This window comes from Diabrotica undecimpunctata, chromosome 1 (assembly GCF_040954645.1).
Source record: "Diabrotica undecimpunctata isolate CICGRU chromosome 1, icDiaUnde3, whole genome shotgun sequence".
NCBI lineage: Eukaryota > Metazoa > Arthropoda > Insecta > Coleoptera > Chrysomelidae > Diabrotica > Diabrotica undecimpunctata.
The window spans coordinates 85909966-85931113 of record NC_092803.1 but is presented as its reverse complement, the minus strand read 5'-3'; the positions used below and the strand labels follow the sequence as shown (position 1 = coordinate 85931113).

The 21148-nt window shown below is 30.7% G+C and overlaps 1 protein-coding gene and 1 long non-coding RNA gene across 3 annotated transcripts in view; one reads left to right on the top strand and one right to left on the bottom strand.

Moving 5' to 3' along the window:
- Positions 1–21148, bottom strand: part of smo (smoothened, frizzled class receptor) — a 150057-nt gene that overhangs the window by 117103 nt on the left and 11806 nt on the right. The window contains exon 2 of one of the 2 annotated variants that reach the window (XM_072544837.1): positions 13449–13673. The exons of the other annotated variant lie outside the window; for it this stretch is intronic. Coding sequence (XP_072400938.1) covers positions 13449–13673 — 225 coding nt within the window. The remainder of the gene's footprint in view (positions 1–13448; positions 13674–21148) is intronic. 2 annotated transcript variants of the gene reach the window in all.
- LOC140451117 (uncharacterized) lies at positions 1777–19392 on the top strand. Its single transcript, XR_011952026.1, has 5 exons — positions 1777–1861; positions 10544–10626; positions 10685–10823; positions 13750–13902; positions 18998–19392. It is a non-coding gene; the product is annotated as an uncharacterized lncRNA (long non-coding RNA).

The window sequence follows — 21148 nt, the reverse complement described above, 5'->3', positions numbered from 1 at the left end:
ATCGTTCGCCTCCCCTCATAACTTTCTCACCAATCTAAGTGAATATTTATTTGACGCGCAATATTAAGCGAAATCAATATCAAAGAAATACCATCTGTGTTATATAAACAAACTTTAAATGATTATATTATCAATCTCAGCGACGCAAAAAGATTGAAAATTTTTTCGGTGTTTTAATACATACGAAAGAAAAATAGAAATGCTACAAGTTATCTCTTGAAAATAAACTGCTTCTGTACAAAGCTATACTCATACCAGTTTGGGCAGATAGAATAAAACTATGGCGCTGTAGTAAACCTTCAAATACGAAGATACTTCAAACATTCCAATCCAAAATACTCCGTATGATAATTAAAGCTCCATGGTATGTATCTAACCCAACACTTCACAATGATCTGCAAATTCCATTACTTAAGCACGTAATAAAGAATCACTCAATAAAATATAAAAATCGCACCACTGATCACAACAACGAACTGATAAATAACTTATTCACACAACCACTTGCCGAAAGAAGATTGAAGAGGGCATGGCCAGAAGACCTACCGAAATAATACTTAGAGAACCGTCACTGGACGGTACCTAACTCACGTTAATTTACTTACAGACTACTTACTTATTACTCTGTGCATAGAGTAGTTTGTAAACATGCAATGTAACAATAAAAAAAATTACAAATTATTTTGTAGTTTAACTATTATCCGCTAGTTGGTCGCAGCCATTTTTTAAATCCAAATTAATATTATTAAATCGATTATTAAATAAAAAACAAGCATCCTGCAGTAGAAATTAAACCAAGGAATGTATGTTCCAGCGCCAGCGCCAGGCGCTATTCCAACTTACTTATTCAGGTCGCCCTAGTATGAATTTTATTCGATGGACAGACTATGTTTTTCGTCGAGTAAGAAAAAATATTTAATGCAAGTACGTAATTATTTTGTAGAATTTTTTTAATAAAAATATATTTCTATGCAAATGCATGTTGATATTACTTAAACGTCGAAATAAAAATATTTCAATTTAACTTAACCCATTAGCGCCCACCATTACTATATGGTAATGTAAAACACATGATTTTTAAAAATTCTGCAGTACGCTCATGGAACTAGCCAGCCACATATTTTGAAAACTATCGTCATTGTTTAAGAAAGAATAGTTGGCCAACGCAATAAATAAATTTGTTTGATTCTAATTTAGACAGTCACTAAATGTCACCACTCTTTCTGTCTCAATAGATTTTAAATACGAATGTTTGTTTGATTTACGTTATACTAGATGGTGCTGTGTGAAAATGTTAAAGACTAAAGTAAATGTCCATTTTTGTTCATCTGAATTAAATTAACCAGCGTTGCAATATTTCACTGACATAGAGACTGAAAAAGTAATTATATTTAACTATTATAAATACAGTAAGTATATATTGCTATTTACGTTTATGTTTCTAAAATAAACGTAGTGTTATTACCATTGTAATTACTATCAAGGAACTGGTAAATGTGGTGTATAGAAATAGTATGTAACCATACTGTGATTTTATGTCTCAATAAGTATAAAGAATTTAAATTTTTTATTTTATTTGAAAGTATATTAAAAAACTTTGGCCCGAGATAGCTAAAATATTTTAATCCTATGTTTTTGAAAACATAAATAAATACATTTGTATGCGAAAAAACAAAATTAGTTATTTAGAAAGGAATTTTATCGGATAATACAATTTAAATAAAAATTTTAGGTACATATGAAAGATAAATTATTCGTGTGATAATCTTAATTAGTAAGACAGTGAATACTTATTTTTTCGTTGCTATTATAATTATGACATAATTAACTTTGGAAAAGCAAATTAGTGAAAAAATATCAGGTAAACAAAGTATTAAATATTTAAATATAACTTTAGCTATTTTTAGCTATTGTAATGAAAAGTAGAAATAAATTCATCTTCATCGGATGACTAATTTATACACCAGTCCATCTGTAAAAATATCATTGATTTCACGTAAAAATCGTATATAGATATTTGAAGGTTCTAAAAGATATATGAGGGATAGTTGACGAAAAATTCGTGAAGACGTACAGCTGATTTTGGTTTGTTTTTATTTTAAACAATATTAAAAAGTGAGAGAGTATTTTTTGCCTATAAAACGTTTTTTATCCAGTTTAGAGAAAAATAGTTCAAATAAACAATTGTAGATCTTAAAAAGTTATAGAGTTCTAAAAAAGAGTTTTAAATTAAAATACGTAAAGAATTCACCAAGATAGTTCCAAAAAACACTTAATTTTTCAGTAATTTATAAATGTTATTAACTTTGTTTTTTGGATGATGTCATGTAATATAACTTCTTAAAATTGTGGTAGTTAATGAGCTATTAAAGTGTGCTAAATTTCAAATAGATCGACCAAATAGTTTATATGTTATTCAATTTGTTTAGCCTAGAAAGCGATTATTTCAACTACTGTTCTTACCCAGATAGTAACTCTAGAGGTATTCTGTAAACCGAAGTCGATTTTGTGAGTATTTATTTTTAAGGTATGAAAAAATCGGCAACAATTTATCAAAAAACGGGGTCCTGATTCTATTTCATTTCGATGTCGAAATTTAAAAGCGACTACGCCATGACAGTCGCAATCGCTAGCGATTCTCATTCATTTCGATTGTAGTTAAAACTGGGGATATTTACTTTATCATTTTGACACTGCTGAAAATTTGGGTTGGCCCTGTTGTTTATTGGCTGCACTACGCTCTACGCTTGTTGAATGTTTGTTTTGTTTACATTACGTGAACGTCTTTTTTTTCTTGTTTGAGTTGTTAAATCATAAATAGTGGCCATTCTCAATTATATTTTGAATTGAAAGAAAAGATGGCAAGAAAAAAAAGGCGATGTGGGAGATCCTTAGGTTATAACCACTAAGATTTGACTTAGTGGTTATATTCTAATATATTTTTAAATTTACTGCAGCTTAGTAATACTAACCCTAAACATTTTGGGTATCCTAGAGGCATAAACACCTTCTTCCAAATATGGTTCTAAACCCTTATTAAATAATTTGTAGCTTGTTTATTAAGCCGGAATTGCTGTCTAAATTGAGCATCACTTCGTGAAAAAGAATTTTGAGTATCCCGTATCATTCTTCTTATCCTCCGTTGTGAGCGTCGGATATCTATCCTCTCTAATTCCTCCAAAACTAGCAAATGTCCGGAAAACACAGCCATATTAATACTTTTTGCCTCAGTTTTCCTTGCAAGGATTAAAACACAACACCGCCTACCTAAACTGAACCTAAGAAGTTCACTTCTCCCAGTCCAGCCAGTCATGTCAGATTAATTTCGACTCGAAATGAAATTTCAACCACTTTCTTGAAGTTGAAATTAATTTCGATCAATCGAAAATTAGTGACGTCGTTTGGTTAGTTCAGCTGAAATCCACAAGGTTCGCAAAGTCGCATTTCGACGTCGCCATATTAATTTCGACATGTTTTGAGTCGAAATCTCAATTAGAATCAGGGCCCGGTTTAAAAAGGACTGACTTTTTAGCGTATATACAATAATAATACTTTGACATTTTTTATGTCACATGCTTGTAAATAGGCTAAATGACAAGCTGGTGATTATACTTTCCTAATAAAACAATACCTTCTATAGCCAATAGGAATCAAAATAGCATTTTTTCTAAAAATCATATTTCCATTGTTTATTAGCATTAAAAGCTGAGTATCAGACAAATTATAAAACAGTATTTATATGGTACAACACTTTATACACATAACACGCAAAACATTTTATAGATGATATATACCGAGGTGTAGAAGATGTCAGAATCTTTTCAATTTTTAACTCTTACTGGTATGGTTTTAAGAATAAAATGCTATAGTTTTAATAATAAAATGGTATCTTGGTTGGTATTTTTTATAGAAGGTTGTTTTTTGCCACACTCTATATAAGTGTGTGGCATAACCAATATCAAAGGTTTTATAAGCTTAACAAATCGCTCTCCGGAATAAATAAATTAAATAACTTATTAAATAAACGATTTGTTATATCATGTTGATATTTAACACACTTTAATAAGTGATGAATTCGACCGTTACTTGATGGAAATTCATTTTATCTAACAATAAAACACTGAAAACTTTTGTTTTCAACACTTTCATAAAATTTATTTTAAATTATTATCACTACAGCTGTTTCGGTCAGAGTGCCTTTCTCAAGTGATATATTTTTGGTATGTGTTTACACTTTCTAGTCTTTAACTGGATAAATTGAGGAGGGGGAAACTGTTTTCTGAAGTTGGTCATTCAGAATTATGTCTGTATTTTTAATTTGTTGATTTCCATAGATTATTTATTAGAAGAACTATTTCATAAGTTATTTACATTTTGATTACAGAACTTAAATTGTTTTTTTTTATTTTATTGTGCAGAAAGTTCCTTTTTTTCAGTCGTGTTAATACTAACATTATTGTAGATAATGCTGCATGGGAAAGTCTGGAGTTAGTTGATGAAAAAAATTTAACGCAGTAAGCATTTTGATGACATATATCTGAACGCAAAATATTTACCCACTACTGCTGTACCAAAAAAATACAGAGGAAGAAGGGAAAGGTTCTTTACCGAAACAACGCATTTTGCAATTTTGAAACAAGTATTCGACAACAATACAATCATCAACCAGTGCCAATACTGCTTCGCACAGTGAACTTGACGATTTTGTTAATAAGCTTATAGATATGCCATTATCACCATTGGCAAAAAAAATATTTCATAATTACCATGCACTTCAAAAGAGATTAAATACAACTTGAATATGGATTAATCATCTGAAAACTCGTATAAGAGCACTAAAAAAGATTCTGGTTAAGATTAGGACAAAATCTGTACAAACTGTACCAAACCCACAAACTCAGTTTTCTGCTGCGTTACTGAGAATGCAGTTGCATTAGAAAAACCAAAAGTAGTTCCCAATAGAAAAAAACTGCTATTGAGATTTTTTATAAAGGACCTAGCAAGTATAAACTGTAACCCGTCTTTCACTAAAACAAAATATTTGATAATATAAAAACTAAAGTAGTTTTGCAAGTAGTAGTATTGCGAGTTGAATACTTGACCACTAAATATTTATTAATTTATAATCAATTATTTTCTCCAAATATTTCTTTTAATATCTCTTTAAATTTTGCATAATACGCTGTTGATGATTTGTTCAACTCGGTTTAATACTCCTGTTGGATTTTTAGAACCGTCTGTATAAATTAATGTGTAATCCACAAAGTCGCTCAGTATAGATTTTACTGAACTATTCTTTAATTGATTTGATTCTGTATACTTAGGAATTATGGTTCTTCGTTTGTTTATCAAATTTTTGTACGGAAATCTATAAATAATTCGTAGTAATTTTTTTTGTATAAATCTGTATAACTCCTGGTTTCAATAAATGTACAGATCCAGTGGTGGTGAATTTTTTATTTTCCAATATTTATTAGTTAAGTTTTCAATGTTTAATAATGCTAATGAGATTTGTTAAAAGGTCTGACGCAGTGTTTCTCATCTTTATACAGTATTTTTTGTGCTAATAGTTGTCTACGTAATTTTAATGGGATTTCATTACACTCTGCTGTCATAACGTTTGTTTTTTAAGCATCTATATTGTACAAGATCTAATATTTTTAAATTCGTATTGCTGGTTGGGACATTATATCCAACACCCGTAGTCCACGATTGAATACTCATACATTGCTTATTTTAGTTCATGAAAACAAACTTAAAATCCGTTTTTATAACTATTAATGTAAACAGTTTTGTTTTGTTTTTTTTTACCTTAAATTATTATTTTGTTATTAATGTTTATGCGTAGATTTTAGAATTTTGATTAATGTTATAAAACTATTAAAATAATGCAAATTCAATATTTGCAGTATCTATCACTTTGTAATTTAAAATTATTTCATTAATAAACAGCTCAGTTTGGGCGAATTGATTGAAAAAAACCATTTTTATTTATGTTAAGAGACAGGCAACAATGGTGTGTGTGTGTGTATATATAAAAGGAATAACTAAATAAAATAAATAGTACTATAAGTTTTGTTAGTTATTGATCCTTTTTATCCAACGCATAGATTGGTCCCCAAATATGTGTTTTAAAAAGATTTTCTTTTTTAAACAATGATAAAACTTAAGTCTCGACTAAAAAATATCTAGAGTCTATTTTAATTAAATATTTAATCATTTTCTAACAAATCAAATAAACAAATTATATATGTGGTAAATTCTTGTTTTAGCACTCGAACGAGGAAGACGTGTACCAAATATAATTAAATTCCAGTTTGCCCTATCGCTAGTAATCAGTGTGTTTATTGTTGATTTTTAAATAGTTTAATTTAGTAAAGTAATCTCTGGACAAGTTATACTGTAAGTTAGACCATCTTTTTATTAATACTTAATCAACAAATAATAGCAAACAACGACCAAAAAGATTAACGTAACGTTAATTAATTTGCTTATTACTAATGAACCTGTTCAAATACGAGGGCCGTAATCAGGTAATATAGATCCAATATGCAGGATCCAGAAGGAATTTCTGGACTTACTAATTTTCAACATGTTACTTCTCCATCCAATACATCAAAATTATACTCTACTGTTGGGAACTAATCAAACAAAAAATTCCCAAGCAAAAAACAAGTCATTTTGTTCAATTCACTTCCAAATACCAAAATTGAAAATTATTTAAATGCCATAGCTACAAAAATCGATTCTAATAAAATTCTCGCCATTTCCAGGATTGTAAATAATCGTATTTGCATATATTTTACTACTGAAGAAACAGTCGCAGAATTTTTAGGAACAGATAATGGAACAATAATAATCAATCACGAACGTATCCAAGCTACGAATTTAGTCACACTAAGCGAAAGACTGATAATTTTTAATGTCTGCCCAACAATACCTCACAGTATAGAAGCTGAACTACAAAATATTGGCATTCATCAAATAACTCCAATGGACTTTCTAAGAATAGGAACAACTAACTCTTTATTTAAGCACCAGTAACATTGCCCGTCGCTTGCGACGGGGAATCCAATCAATTGTCATCTACAGTCAGCCATTAAATTTTTAAAATAATAAACTTTTTGCATATACCTAGTCCAAGTACATATAAAGTATGATCTGGTGCACTTTTGACCTGACATCATGTTTTTTTACTATACTCTGTATATATATATATATATATATATATATATATATATATATATATATATATATTGATGTCACGCTATATAAATTATATGTACTATACGTCTTACGTAGTTTGATTTGTTGTGTCATATGCTATTATTAGGCGAGTTGTTTAGTTTGTAATTAGTCAGTTATATTTAAAGTCCCCTTGTAGTGCCCTTTTGGTAGTCTGTTTGCTTTTTCTATCTAAATATATTCGTTATATCCTCCACTTTGATTTGCTATGTCGCATGTTAAGATTCGATGAGTAGTTTATTTTGGACTCAGCCCGAGGCATTCTGTAAGTTAATAAATCAAATTTTGTCTTACGGTTAATCTATTTTTATTCATAGTGCTCTATGATATCTCGTATATCTCTCTATATGTTCATTAATAATGAAGATACTGTTTAGTGCCCTTTAAGTAGTTGCCTTGTTTGTTTTTTCTATCTGAGTATATTCGTTATATCCACCCCTTTCATTTGATATGTCGTATGTTATAATTCGATCAGTTGTTTATTTTATATACAGCCAGAGGTTTTCTTTAAGTCAATAAATCAAAATTTGTCTTATAGTAAATCTATTTTTATCTATAGTGCCCTATGATATCTCGTATGTCGCTATACGTTCATTAATTTTTTTTTTTAAAAGCAAATTTTCCTTTACTGTACTCAGAATTTCTTAATTGCGACTGGAATTTTTTAGATATGTCTGATGATGTAAATACAGTCCTAGAATTATTTTATGCTAAGATATATTAGGTCCATTGTTGTTCCTATTATATATCAATGATTTATTTTTAGATACCAATAACAGAAAATTGTGTTTTGCGGATGATCTTAAAATATACTGTGAAATTAAAACAATTGCTAACTGTATAGATTTGCAGAACGATCTAAATTATATAGATACTTGGTGTGTAAAAAACAAACTTTTTCTTAATGTCAATAAGTGTAAAGTAGTAAGTTACTCTAGAAGTGAAAATAAGGTTGATTTTAATTATGTAATTCAGGGGTCAGATCTTGAAAAATGTAATAGCATTAAAGATTTAGGAGTTATATTTGATTCAAAATTAACCTTTAACAACCATATTGAGCAGAAAGTATCCGATGCTATGAAAATGTACGGTTTTATCATCAGAAACTAGAAATTTTAGCGATATAAGACCGATTAAACTGCTGTATCTATCGCTGGTGCGAACAAAACTAGAATATTGTAGCTTAATTTGGTATCCCATTTATAAATGTTATATGCAACAGATTGAAAAGGCACAACGGAAACTTTAAATATTTAGCTTTTAAGGTTGATGGAGTATATCCTGTCCATGGTTATGATTACGATTTGTTATGTAACAGGTTTAATATTGTAAGTTTAGAGTTAAGAAGAATTATATTTCATTTTTATATAAGTTGTTACACAACTGTATTGACTGCAGTGATATATTAGGTCAAATTAGATTTAATGTGCCAAGAATTACTTCCAGGTCGACTATCGTGTTTACTTGTCCACGTGCGAGAACAAATATGTTACTGAAGTCACCCATTTATATTATGTGCAATAATTATAACAAAATATGCAGCCATTGTGATATTTTCTCATGCTCAATTAATCATCTGGTTGATACCGCACTGATTTATGGAGTACATTAGATTGTTAATTTTTTTTTGTTAACTTTTTTGTGTATTTTTTATTTTTTTATTTCTTATAATTTGTTTTATTATATTGTTCTCACTCTTTATTTTGTTTTTCACCTACTTATTTTTTGCACTTATTTTTTTACTTGATATTTTTGTATCACCTACTAATGATTGTATACTAATTAAAAATGTATCTTAAATTTTTACCCTAGAAATGGGAAACTGTTGGGTAATAAAGCTATTATTTATTTATTTATTTATTTATTAATAATGAAGATATTGTGTAGTCTCTGAATATAATATAATCCTAATATATATTCGTTATATGGTCCCCTTTCATTTGCTATGTCGCATGTTAGGATTCGATCAGCTGTTTATTTTGTCAATAAATCAATAAATCAAAATTTGTCTTATAGTAAATCTATTTGTATTCATAGTAGTCTATATCTCGTATGTCGCTATACGTTCATTATTAATGAAGATACTGTGTAGTACCCTTTTGGTAGTCGCCTTGTTTGTTTTTTCTCACTTAATATATTCGTTATTCCCTCCCCTTTCATATGCTATGTTGCATGTTAGGACGTGTGACCTAATGACGTGCAAGCATTTTTATATTAAAAATGCTATATAGCAGAATCATTCAAGATTAACGACGTCAGAACGCCAAAACATCAGAATAATTAGTAAGTGAGGATTTTTTAACTTTAATCAAACTATTATATTAACAGTAAATACACTTAGTTTTAAGACTACTGCAACACACTAAAAACCATTAGAAAACATTTTAATACAAAATTATATATTCTAAATTTTAAACTTACCTGTTAGGGCTTTAATAGTAAAAACGTCCGTCATTATTTCTTGTTCAAAATAATCTATCTTATATGAAAGCTTATCAGCTTTCTACAGACTATTTATTTGTTTTGGCATAGCACAATCGCAATACACAACAATAATTGGTTTTTAAAACTATTAATCTAAATTTAATATGTATTTATAAATTCAATTTATTAATATATATTATATTATGATCAAATTGTGCAAGAAATCAAAACATAAACAAAATTCTTACTCTAAAAAAGCGGCAATACTTTATACACTTTTGCCACACGCTGAACTGTCAATAAAATTGGAAGTATTCCTGTATCAGTTGCGTACAATTGTCAAATCTATTTAATTAAAATTATTATTTTATGGAATATTAGACTTAAAGACTTATTTCATAAAATTTATATTTGTGTGGTGTATTTATAAATTCAATTTATTAATATATATTATATTATGATCAAATTGTGCAAGAAATCAAAACATAAACAAAATTCTTACTCTAAAAAAGCGGCAATACTTTATACACTTTTGCCACACGCTGAACTGTCAATAAAATTGGAAGTATTCCTGTATCAGTTGCGTACAATTGTCAAATCTATTTAATTAAAATTATTATTTTATGGAATATTAGACTTAAAGACTTATTTCATAAAATTTATATTAATAATAATAACAAATGTTTTTGGTTATGTCATCAATATAATTCTAAAATTTCCAATATAATGATGATTTTATTTTTCTGATTATTACACCATGTTGACGCCTATGAAAGATCGAGACGTGACGTCACTTTATATAAATTGTGACGTGCATGCATTTTTATGTGAAAAATATGCTATACCTACATATTATAATTGTTTATTTTTACAGGTAGGCAGCTACGAGCGCAAGCAGAAATACAACTTTCTAGTAATGAAAGGATCGGTACTGACAATGAAGAAGTACAGACAGAGGTAAGTACAACCAGTATTTTTTAAATTTGCTTAGGTTTAAAATTTATTTTTATTACAGTCACAAGCAGTAGTGGAGACACCCGAAAGAGAAACTAGAGCATCATTTCAACTATGGCAAAATGAAAGAAAATATGTAATAATGAAAAAATGTGATTGGGTGCACATTCTGCAAGTTTTTCGTTTCCAGATTATTCTAGGTATGAAAATCTATCATGTCTTGATATATTCAGTATATTTTTTGACGATGAGACAGTAAACTACTTAGCGGAATAAACCCAAAGATATGCAAAATTTGTAAACCAAACTGACCCATGCATTATATCTGGTGAAATACGTTGTTTTATAGGTATTCTCCTGCTATCGGGGTACAATCCATTACCATCGAAGATAATGTATTGGGATACCCATGATGATGTAAAGAACACTTTAGTTTCTATTCAATGAGACGAAATAGATTTCTGCAAATTCAAAGGTTTTTACATTTCGCACATAATACAAAGCCTAATGTTAGTGACAAAGCATGAAAAATTGATTGACAGAATAAAAACAAAATGTATTAAAAATTTTGTTCCAATAAAAAAAACTATCGTATGATGAGTATATGATAAATTATTATTGTCGCCATCAATGTAAACAATTTATACGAAATAAACCAATCCGCTTTGGTTATAAAATGTGGTCGTTAAATACTTCTACTGGATATCTGGTAAACTTTGACCTATAGGTACCAAGGAAGAAATCCACGTTCAAATTGACAATATGATAAACTTTTTGGTAAGTGTTCATCCCCTTTGGTGCGAATGCTTGAAGAGATAAATCAGTCAGATCTACACTACAGCTTACACGTTTACAACCTATTCAGGCAGGACTAATTTATTTAGTTACCTACGATTTTTGGGGTACGGCACAATTGAAACAATAAGGAAAACAGAATTCCACCTATTTGTCCCTTGGAAAAAAAAGGAGTTTTCTAAGGGGGGTGGGGGTTGTTGTGGGGTTTGGGGGGGGTGGGGGTGGGGGGTGTGGAGCCGTGTGTTACTGGTGCGATGGAAAGATAACTCTGTTGTTACAATGGCATTCTACGAGTTGTGGTGGTTCAGCATTGGGCACGGTAAAAAGATTTTCTCATTAAGAAAAATGCCACATTCAAGTAAGTCGTCCTCACTGTATTGCTGAATACAAAAAAAATATGGGGAGTACCGACTTAATGGATCAAGGCGTTTCAACCTACCCAGTAGCAAGTCGCAGTAAAAAATAGTACTGGCCAATTGTTACATGGATGTTGCAGTCCATAATTCATGGCATTTATATAAAGACAATAAAAAAGAAATATATATTTGCTATCGTTTAGGAGAGAATTGACCCAAGTTCTTCTCGCAAGATATGAAAGTCCTCCCTTATATACAGGAAGACCTAGTCTACATAGACAGAACTTGCCAGATCTTCGATTTAATCACATCCACCATTTCGTTACACCAAGCAGTAAAAGGCGATGTGCTGGTGACGGATGTACAACATCTGGACGAAAAATGTGCCAAAAATGCAACGTTGGTTTGTGTGTTAATTGTTTTATAGGATACCACACCAGACGATGAAAATATTCTCAAAAAATTATTTAAAAAAAATTAAAAATTTTGATTTTAACAATCCTAAAAATTCCTTAAGCGCCCAGCGTTACCATATGGTAACACCATATAATTTTTTTTAAAAAGACATGAAACCGAAAAACTTGTTTTTTTGGATTAAATTATTAACATTTTCATCTAATTAAAAGTAAAGATTTTCAAAAAAAACTTGGGCGCTGATGGGTTAATATAAAATTAAGGTAAATTAAAATTAAACACGTCATTGTGAATATTTTATTAATAACACTTTTCATGTTCCCGCTGGTGGTGTTGTTATTGTCTATGGCTGAATACATCTTAGTGGATATGTTGCTTGTACATACAGCGTACATCCAGGTGCTGCTGCTCTTGTATTATTTCAGAATTCCAATTTATCTCACTATCACTAATATGCAAGTTCTTTAATTGTTTGATAGTTTCGCTTAAATCCTGATACACTTTAATATTTTTCTGCCAAAGACATGACGCTACGAAAAAATTTAATGACATATGTTACGTAAAATGCCTCGTTTTTATGTCACACAATTATTGTGTCACCTTTTATGTCATATGCCCCACGTTTGATGTCAAACGTCACGTTTTGTCACATGTCAGGTTTTATGTCACATGTCACTTTTTATGTCAAATGTCCCTTGTTTTATATCACCCATTACCTTACGTTTTATGCCAAATGTAAATTAATTTAGATTTAAAAAATGGTGAATTACAGGCGCCGATCAGCGGATAATAGTGGAACTACAAAAATAATTTTTAAATTAATTTAGATTAACGGCGAATTACTAGCAGCAGCCATATTGGGGCGGGGCTTGTGTCGTCAACATATGTTGTTCTCACTCTTACTTACCTAAAAGGTACTTCTCTATTTAACATATTGATTTCCGTATATCTGTAGTAAATGCGGCCTAGCATATTTACTCATATCCAATAAATTATGCTCGTATGATAAGTTCATCTAACAGACAGAAACCTTTCAAAACGCACTGTTTACTAAACAAAACATCCAAATGACAAAGAACACGGCTACCATTATCAAATCTAATATTAAACATCGTGATTTAAACAAGTTCAGTGAAAAATACTTACATTCAACGAGCACAGTCATTGAAGACATGTAGGAAACCATATTGGTACAATTCTTAGATGTTAATATAAAAAAAAATAAAAAAACATAGTGGTATTATATCATAATGTGCTCACCTTTTCCTATAATATACCCAGATGCAACCATTGTAGCTGCTAATGGCATCAGTAATAATCCAGCTCTAGCCGCTTTGTTTAAAAATCCTACAAAACAGATACCGGTAACATAGTCACCGTCAATTTCCCCTATGGCCATGGTGGTTATAGTCAAGATCAAAGGGAAACTCCATGCTACTAGATGGAAATAGGCTCTTTTTCTGTCTACTCTATCCTGTATTTTACCTATAACATACAAATAACACAGTTTCAGGACTTCTGGTCACGTTGTAACATTTTTTTATTTTTTTTTTTATTTTAGTCTCCAACATACGGCGCTACTGAGTGTCCATGTCGCTTTGCAATCTTTGTTACTGAAAGTAAGACGTATTTTCAAGCTGGTACCGAAGCTGAAGACAAATGCAGCACTTCTTGGTGTGTTGGTTAGGGGTATACACAAGACGTGTATACTTTGGTAATTTTTTTTTATTTTGTTAAGTGCAGTAATCTTACTATAACAAGCATTTCTCTTAAGAAATACATAGTCGTAATAATATATCAAACTCAGAGCTAAATACAAATTTATTCTTATGTATAAGAATTATCTTATGCTATAAATCTGCCGAGATTTTTTGTAAGTGTAGAGTCATTGTTTGAATTTTCAAGAGGAAGACCATCAATAACTGTAATTTATGTTACAGCTGTATATTACCTAGAAAAGCTTGAGAGTTGCTGGAGCCTTGGCAAACACAATATCTTTGTCCACCATTTTAATTACTATTAACTATAGTCCTACCAGAGTCCTAAAAGAGTCATTAATATTTATTATCGATAAGTGTCTACCGCAAGGTTGTGGAGGATCGCCTCTGGACAGGATCATATTTTTATTTTCGATTTGCATTACTTATTCGATTGTTAGGTGTGTTTAAAAGCCAGTCTTTATCATTGTCTACTAAAGTTATAATAGTTGCAAAAATATTTACATACACTACATTCACATCTACTTTACTAGATGCAATAAATAGTGAATGCATTCAAATGGGACTTGACATCAACACAGATAAGACCAAATTTATGATAGTATCAAGGAGTCCAATAAATAATGAACAACTAACTCTTGGTGGACAGCAAATAGAGAGAGTGACAAAATATAAATATCTGGGAGCTTACATCAACACAGAATTAGATCCAGACCAAGAGATCCGGGTACGAATAGAAATGGCAAGGGCAGCGTTCTTAAAATTCAAACAATTGTTCTGTGACAAAAATCTGAATATTGCGCTGAGACTGAGGTTTGTTGAATGTTACGCCTGGTCGCAACTATTGTACGGGGTAGAAACATGGACACTAAAAGCGCAAATAGTTAAAAAGATTGAAGCCTTTGAACTTTGGATATACCGGAGAATGTTGAGAATCCCATGGACTGCCAGGGTCACCAATGTGGAAGTGCTGAGAAGAATGGGTCGAGATAAAAAATTGTTGAGAACGATAAAAGTACGCAAGACTGCATACCTTGGACACATACTAAGAAATAATAAATATAGCCTTCTGCAGGTCATCATGCACGGTAGAGTCGATGGCAAAAAGGGAATAGGTAGAAAGAGGAAGTCATGGCTGCGAAATATTCGAGACTGGACAAACATGACTGTAGACGAATTATTCCACGTTGCAAAAGACAGAGAAGCTTTTAAAAATGTGGTCGCCAACCTCCGTTAATGGGGACGGCATAGGAAGAAGAAGAAGACATTCACATATTTACAAAACTTTATCATTTCTTAATAGAGTACAAAAAGAACAGAGGCAAAAATATTTTAGAAATTTTTTTTCAAACTTGAGGCGTGTCTAAAAGCTGGTTTAATACCATTATCAACTGAATTTAAAAATATTTACATAAATTACGTATACATAGAAAGTTTACCATTTATAAATACAATTGAAAAAGTACTTACATTTAAAAAAAACTACATTGACAAGTCAGTTTCACTATCACTGTCGATATCTAGTTAACTAATGATGGATAATCACACAATGTTTATTAGATTGCTTCCATCAGGAGTTCCATATAGTGGAACTCTAGGTTTACCCCCTGCATGGGCTTGATTAACTCGAACTAACTGGATACTCATAATTACTTTATTGGTTTTCTAAGTACAATAATAGGGATAGTACCCAGTTGACGGATGACAACACTAGCTTCGACTGTTAACTCTTAATTCTTAATAATTTGCTCCCGTTATTTTCCGAGGTATTTAACTCACGTACGTTTGTTTACACATTCGTGTTTTACTAATATAATTTGTACTTAATATTAAATAAGCTTTTGATTACATTGCAAATTTCACTAGGTCAGCGCATCGGTAAGCGTGTTCTAGTGACACCGATATTTTCAAAGCCATAAACAAACAATCGCATTGAGCAATAAGCAATAATTACTATTATTAAAAGGATTTTAAATCTTGAAACTGAATTGGGTTACTTAGATCTGATTTCTGGATGCTTAATTAAATCCCGTAACATCCCTATCCTCAGAAGAAAAATTTTCTTAGTGTTATTCGATTTCAATCAATTAGATAAACTGTTTTTACTTTTCTCTTCCGAAAGAAGAAAATTTTTCGTATCATCATCAAGTGATTACTGTACATACATACATTATTTACATTCACTATTTACATATACATATTTATGTAATTATATACAAATTTCTGGTACATATTTCCTTATATCTATTAACAAAAAAAATGTTCAATATCAATATAATTGTTCCCGTTTTCACATATCACTAATTCACTGTGTTTCTGGACTTGTATAACCTATTTTTATGAACCTCCTTAATTTTACCGTTATCTATCTTAATTTTACAGTTAACGTTATTTACCTCTGTTATTATGAAAGGACCTACATAAAGACTATCAAATTCACAATTCTCTTCTCTTTTGACCAAGACTAGGTCTCCTATTTCTAAGTGTTGTGGCGTCGCTTTTGACTTATTTCTTTCCTGTCGCTTCTTTTTGTTCTTTAATACGATGGTTTTAGATCTCTCGTGTGCGAATTGTATTTTATAGCGTAACTCATTATAGTAGGCATCTATGTTGCAACATGATTGAACGTCTCGTGTAAGGTCTTTAGGTAAGTTTACTTTCCTGCCATACAGCAATTCGAACGGTGTATATCCATGATACGCGTTAGGGGTTGTGTTGTAGCAGTATGTGAACATTCTGCAACACACGTCCAAATTTTCTCTGTCTTCATCTATGAATGATCTCACGTACTCTTTTAATGTTTGTAGTTTCTCACAACTTTCAATCGATTGTGGGTGGTACGCCGTTGAGAAGTTATGCTCTATCTTTAGCATTTTTGTTAGTTCATGCATTACTTTATTTTTGTACTCTGTGCCTTGGTCTGTTCTGATTTGTTTCATGTGTCCGTATGTTGGTATAAAATGATCGAAAATTCCTCGAGCTATTGTCTCGGCTTCTTGATTGCACACTGGTATACTCACTGCGTATGTCAGCTGACACAGCGTTGGGATACAGTATCTATTGCCTTCATTACTTCTAGGGAATGGACCTATCGTGTCTATGTACACTATGCCCCATGATTTTGAAGAAGTATCACGAATTCCTCGACATGAAGTCTTTTCGGTTTGTTAATTTGACATTTATGACATTGTTTAATGTATTCTCTTACGTCATTTTCCATGTTTCTCCATTTGAATCTTGCCTTCAGTTTCTTTATTATCCTATTATTTCCTACATGACCCCCAAACATCGGGTGGCTATGATATTCCTCCATTATCCTACGTTTTTCTTTATCGTCCTCTATTGTTTCTGGTACTTCGCATAAGTATATTTATATTTATACAGTGACCGGCAAAAAAAGTGGCCACCCTATAAATTTCCGAAAATAAAAATTCAACGGAAGTTTTATGTACTGTTTCATATTGTCAATTGTGAACTGTCTTAGGTATTTCGAGAACTATAGTACGGAGAGCTTTATATAGATAAATATAGATAAATATAGATAAATATAGATAAATATAGATAAATATAGATAAATATAGATAAATATAGATAAATATAGATAAATATAGATAAAGACTGGCACATACTCACATCCACCTGGTTCCGGTCGTAGAAGAGTTACCTCGCAAAGAAATGATCGGGTTATTTGTGAAAATTAAGCTGAAATTCAATTTCATTGGATTGCAGCTTAATCTTTTAGTATATATTTAGTATATAAGATTACATTCTATACCATTTCTTACACTATTATGTGTACAGTACCATATCACTTCTTTTCATCTTCTACCTTAATCAATTTTCATACTACTTATGATGTCATAGATTATAACTTATTTAATAACTAACTTGTTTTTTTCAATAATAGATACTTGCAGATTTAAGACAATAAATATTATGATTTAAATAAATTTAATGCTAACTAAAGTTTTTCATTAATAAGATATTAGGTATTATTACAAAAATTTTTATAATTTTTAAAATTTTTTAAAATTAGTCTCTGAACATACCCATACCTCGTCATGTTAATGCTGTCTTCTTGAATGATATTTCCTGTCACCTCAGCCAGTTGGTCTGTGTCGTTTTAACTGACAAGAACCACGTGTTCAAGTCTAGCAAAGAAACATGTTGCTCTTTAAGTATTAAATTTTTATCCCATGTCATCGACCTAGAGTCACATTAGAATTTAAATTTGGAACAATGTAAAACCATATATTGATCTCGCAGCTACAATTTTAGTGTTAGCTTCAATTACAAAAGAAGGCACTGAAGATGATCTGATCTAGATCGAAAACGTCACGTTATGCTACTGTATAAATTTTGACGACACTTTTTAAAAGTTTTAATTATATTTTTTATACCTAAATATAAATGTGAAGTGTTTTACTTCTGTATAAGTTTTTCAAGTAATTGTTTTTTTAGAATAACTATCTTCATAATATATATCATTTTCCAGCATATATTCCTAGATTCTAAGTTTGGTGTCATTAGAACATGGAACTTTATTCGGTCTACGACTGTGGTAGCTGGCATTGTCCATCCCAATTAAACTGTTTGGTGCTATATTTGGTAATAACTTCGTTGAAAACCAGTTCTCAAATAATTCTGATGTGGAGTCATCATGATAGTCGACACACGAGTCCTTAATGTTTTGGCATGACCAGGCTAAAGCTTTTTTTTCCTGCATAGATTATTGTAATACGTTTTGCTTTATTTGATGAAGCTTTTGTTGTACAGCGGTAAGAAGAATCTGCCCAACCACATTTTGGAACGTCAAGGGTGTCAAACCACGTCCCATCCAGATAAACAATTTCTCTTCCACTTTCTCTGGATTTATGAATTTGAATTCCGTCCTCCATATTTGTAGACAAGCAGATTCCATAATCACTTGGCGTTTATCAATCGTTTTTATTTTAAAGCCGTTTTTTAGAAGACATTGCCTTACTGTTTCACTGCAGCACTTGATTCATGCGCCAACTTTCTTCAACATTGTTACGATAATAAATATCATGGCCTGTAAATATATTATGACTAATTCTGTTTTTGTTGTAGTCATTTCGGCGTTTGTTTATCAGAAGCCTCTAGACCCGAATTATGATGAGTCATCCATCTCGAGGGTTCCAAGCAGTTGAAAAACTAGTTTTCGCCTTCTAGTTTATTCGAGGCAAAACCAGGTCAATTGAGGTCAACATCCATGGGGTTCGAGAACAGCTGTTTTCGTATAAATATGACGGAACTTTCATTTTGAAAACGGTTAGTTTTGAAGATTCGCGGTCACGATTTAATTGTAGCCTTCGGATACATAAATTATGTAATTATTAATCAAATAAATTATTGATATAAATTATCGTGCTTTTTAATAAATTAAAATAAGAACAGTATAATAAATTATAAATTATTAGAAATACTACAATATGCAAGATGGTTTTTAACGTGGGGACCATCTGTTCTTCATACATGTTATATTTTTTTCTTCTAATGATGTCCACATCACTCCGGTCTAGTTTCCGGTTTTTTCTTTTTCACCGCTTAAATTATTTACAGGTTCTGAAATTTGTATTTTTGATTGAACAATGATATAAACAAAAATATGAAAAGAAAATATTTTTTTAAACTCCAAAACGGTAACAATTCAGGTATATTTTTTCGATTCTGATAATAAATTAGTTTTTAAAAAGAGGATTATAAATAACCCGTCATTATAACCTGATTACGTCTTATCAGTGAAAGTCAATTGAAATAATTTCTTGGAATGGTTTTATTTTGGATATTACCTAAAACACCAATCACGATATATTTAAAATCGAAATTATATTTTCTGACTTGGGGAACAGGTAGACTAAGATAATATTACGACAATTTCGTTAGTTATTTGTTTGACTTTGTTCAAAAAGGAAGATAATTTGTGTATAAAACAATATTATTTAAAAATGTTTCGTCCGTGAGAAGAGCCTAGTACTACTCGTGAAGTTATTGATAATAATATTGCCGAAAGAATAGACGTCAGTGTTAACAAACCCGTAAAGCGCAGTGTTTTGTCAGTTGACACAAAAAAGTGATATTTGACGTTTACACTACCCTCTTTGACCGAATGCTTTCCAAATTGAATGCAATGAAGAAAGCGACAGCCTTAACACGAAGACCAATGAACATAGTGTGGTCCATAACAAAACAACCGATAGTAAGTAGCAGAAAAAGAAAAGACACTGGTATGTTTAGGAAACTAGACCGGAGTCATGTGGACATCATTAGAAGAAAAATTTATAACATGTATGAAGAACATAAAATATGGTCCCCACGTTAAAAACCATCATAAAAAAGTTGCAGAAAGATGACACAGGAATCAATTGCTGCAGTGAGACAGTAAGGTAATGTCTTCTAAAAAACGACTTTAAAATAAAAACGATCGATAAATGCCAAGTGATTATGGAATCTGCTCGTCTACAAATATGAAGGAAGGAATTTTTAATTCAAATTCATAAATATAGAGAAAGTGGAAGAGAAATTGTTTATCTGGATGAGACGTGGTTTGACACCCATGACGTTCCAAAATATGGTTGGGCAGATTCTTCTGGTCGCTGTACAACAAAAGCTCCATCAAATAAAGGAAAACGTATTACAATAATCCATGCAGGAACCAAAAATGATTTTATACCTAATGCTTTAGCCTTGATATGCAAAAACATTAAGGACTCCCGTGTCGACTATCATGATGACACCACAGGTGTCATTAACAACGTAGAATCCAGAAATATATGCTGGAAAATTATATATATATATATATATATATATATATATATATATATATATATATATATATATATATATATATATATATATATATATATATATATCGCACCCTCAGTGCAAGACTGCAGTAAGTCAGAATAAGTAAGTTTCGAGATAAAGACGATTTTGTTTATTTTCGTGCTAATATCGATGAAATAAGACACAAGTTTGAAGAAAAATTAACATTTAATTATTATTTTGCATGCTTTTTAGCCTATATTACATTAACGAAAAATAAAAATTTAAATAAAATAATATTAATGCTAAAAAAATTAGGAATTTCAAAGTTACAACACTTTTGCACGGAGAAAATTGTTAATAACTACACATTTAGTATTGGAATTTTAAAGTTACAACACTTTTGCACGGAAAAAATTGTAAAAAGTGTAGGCACACTTTCTACATTGAAACAAT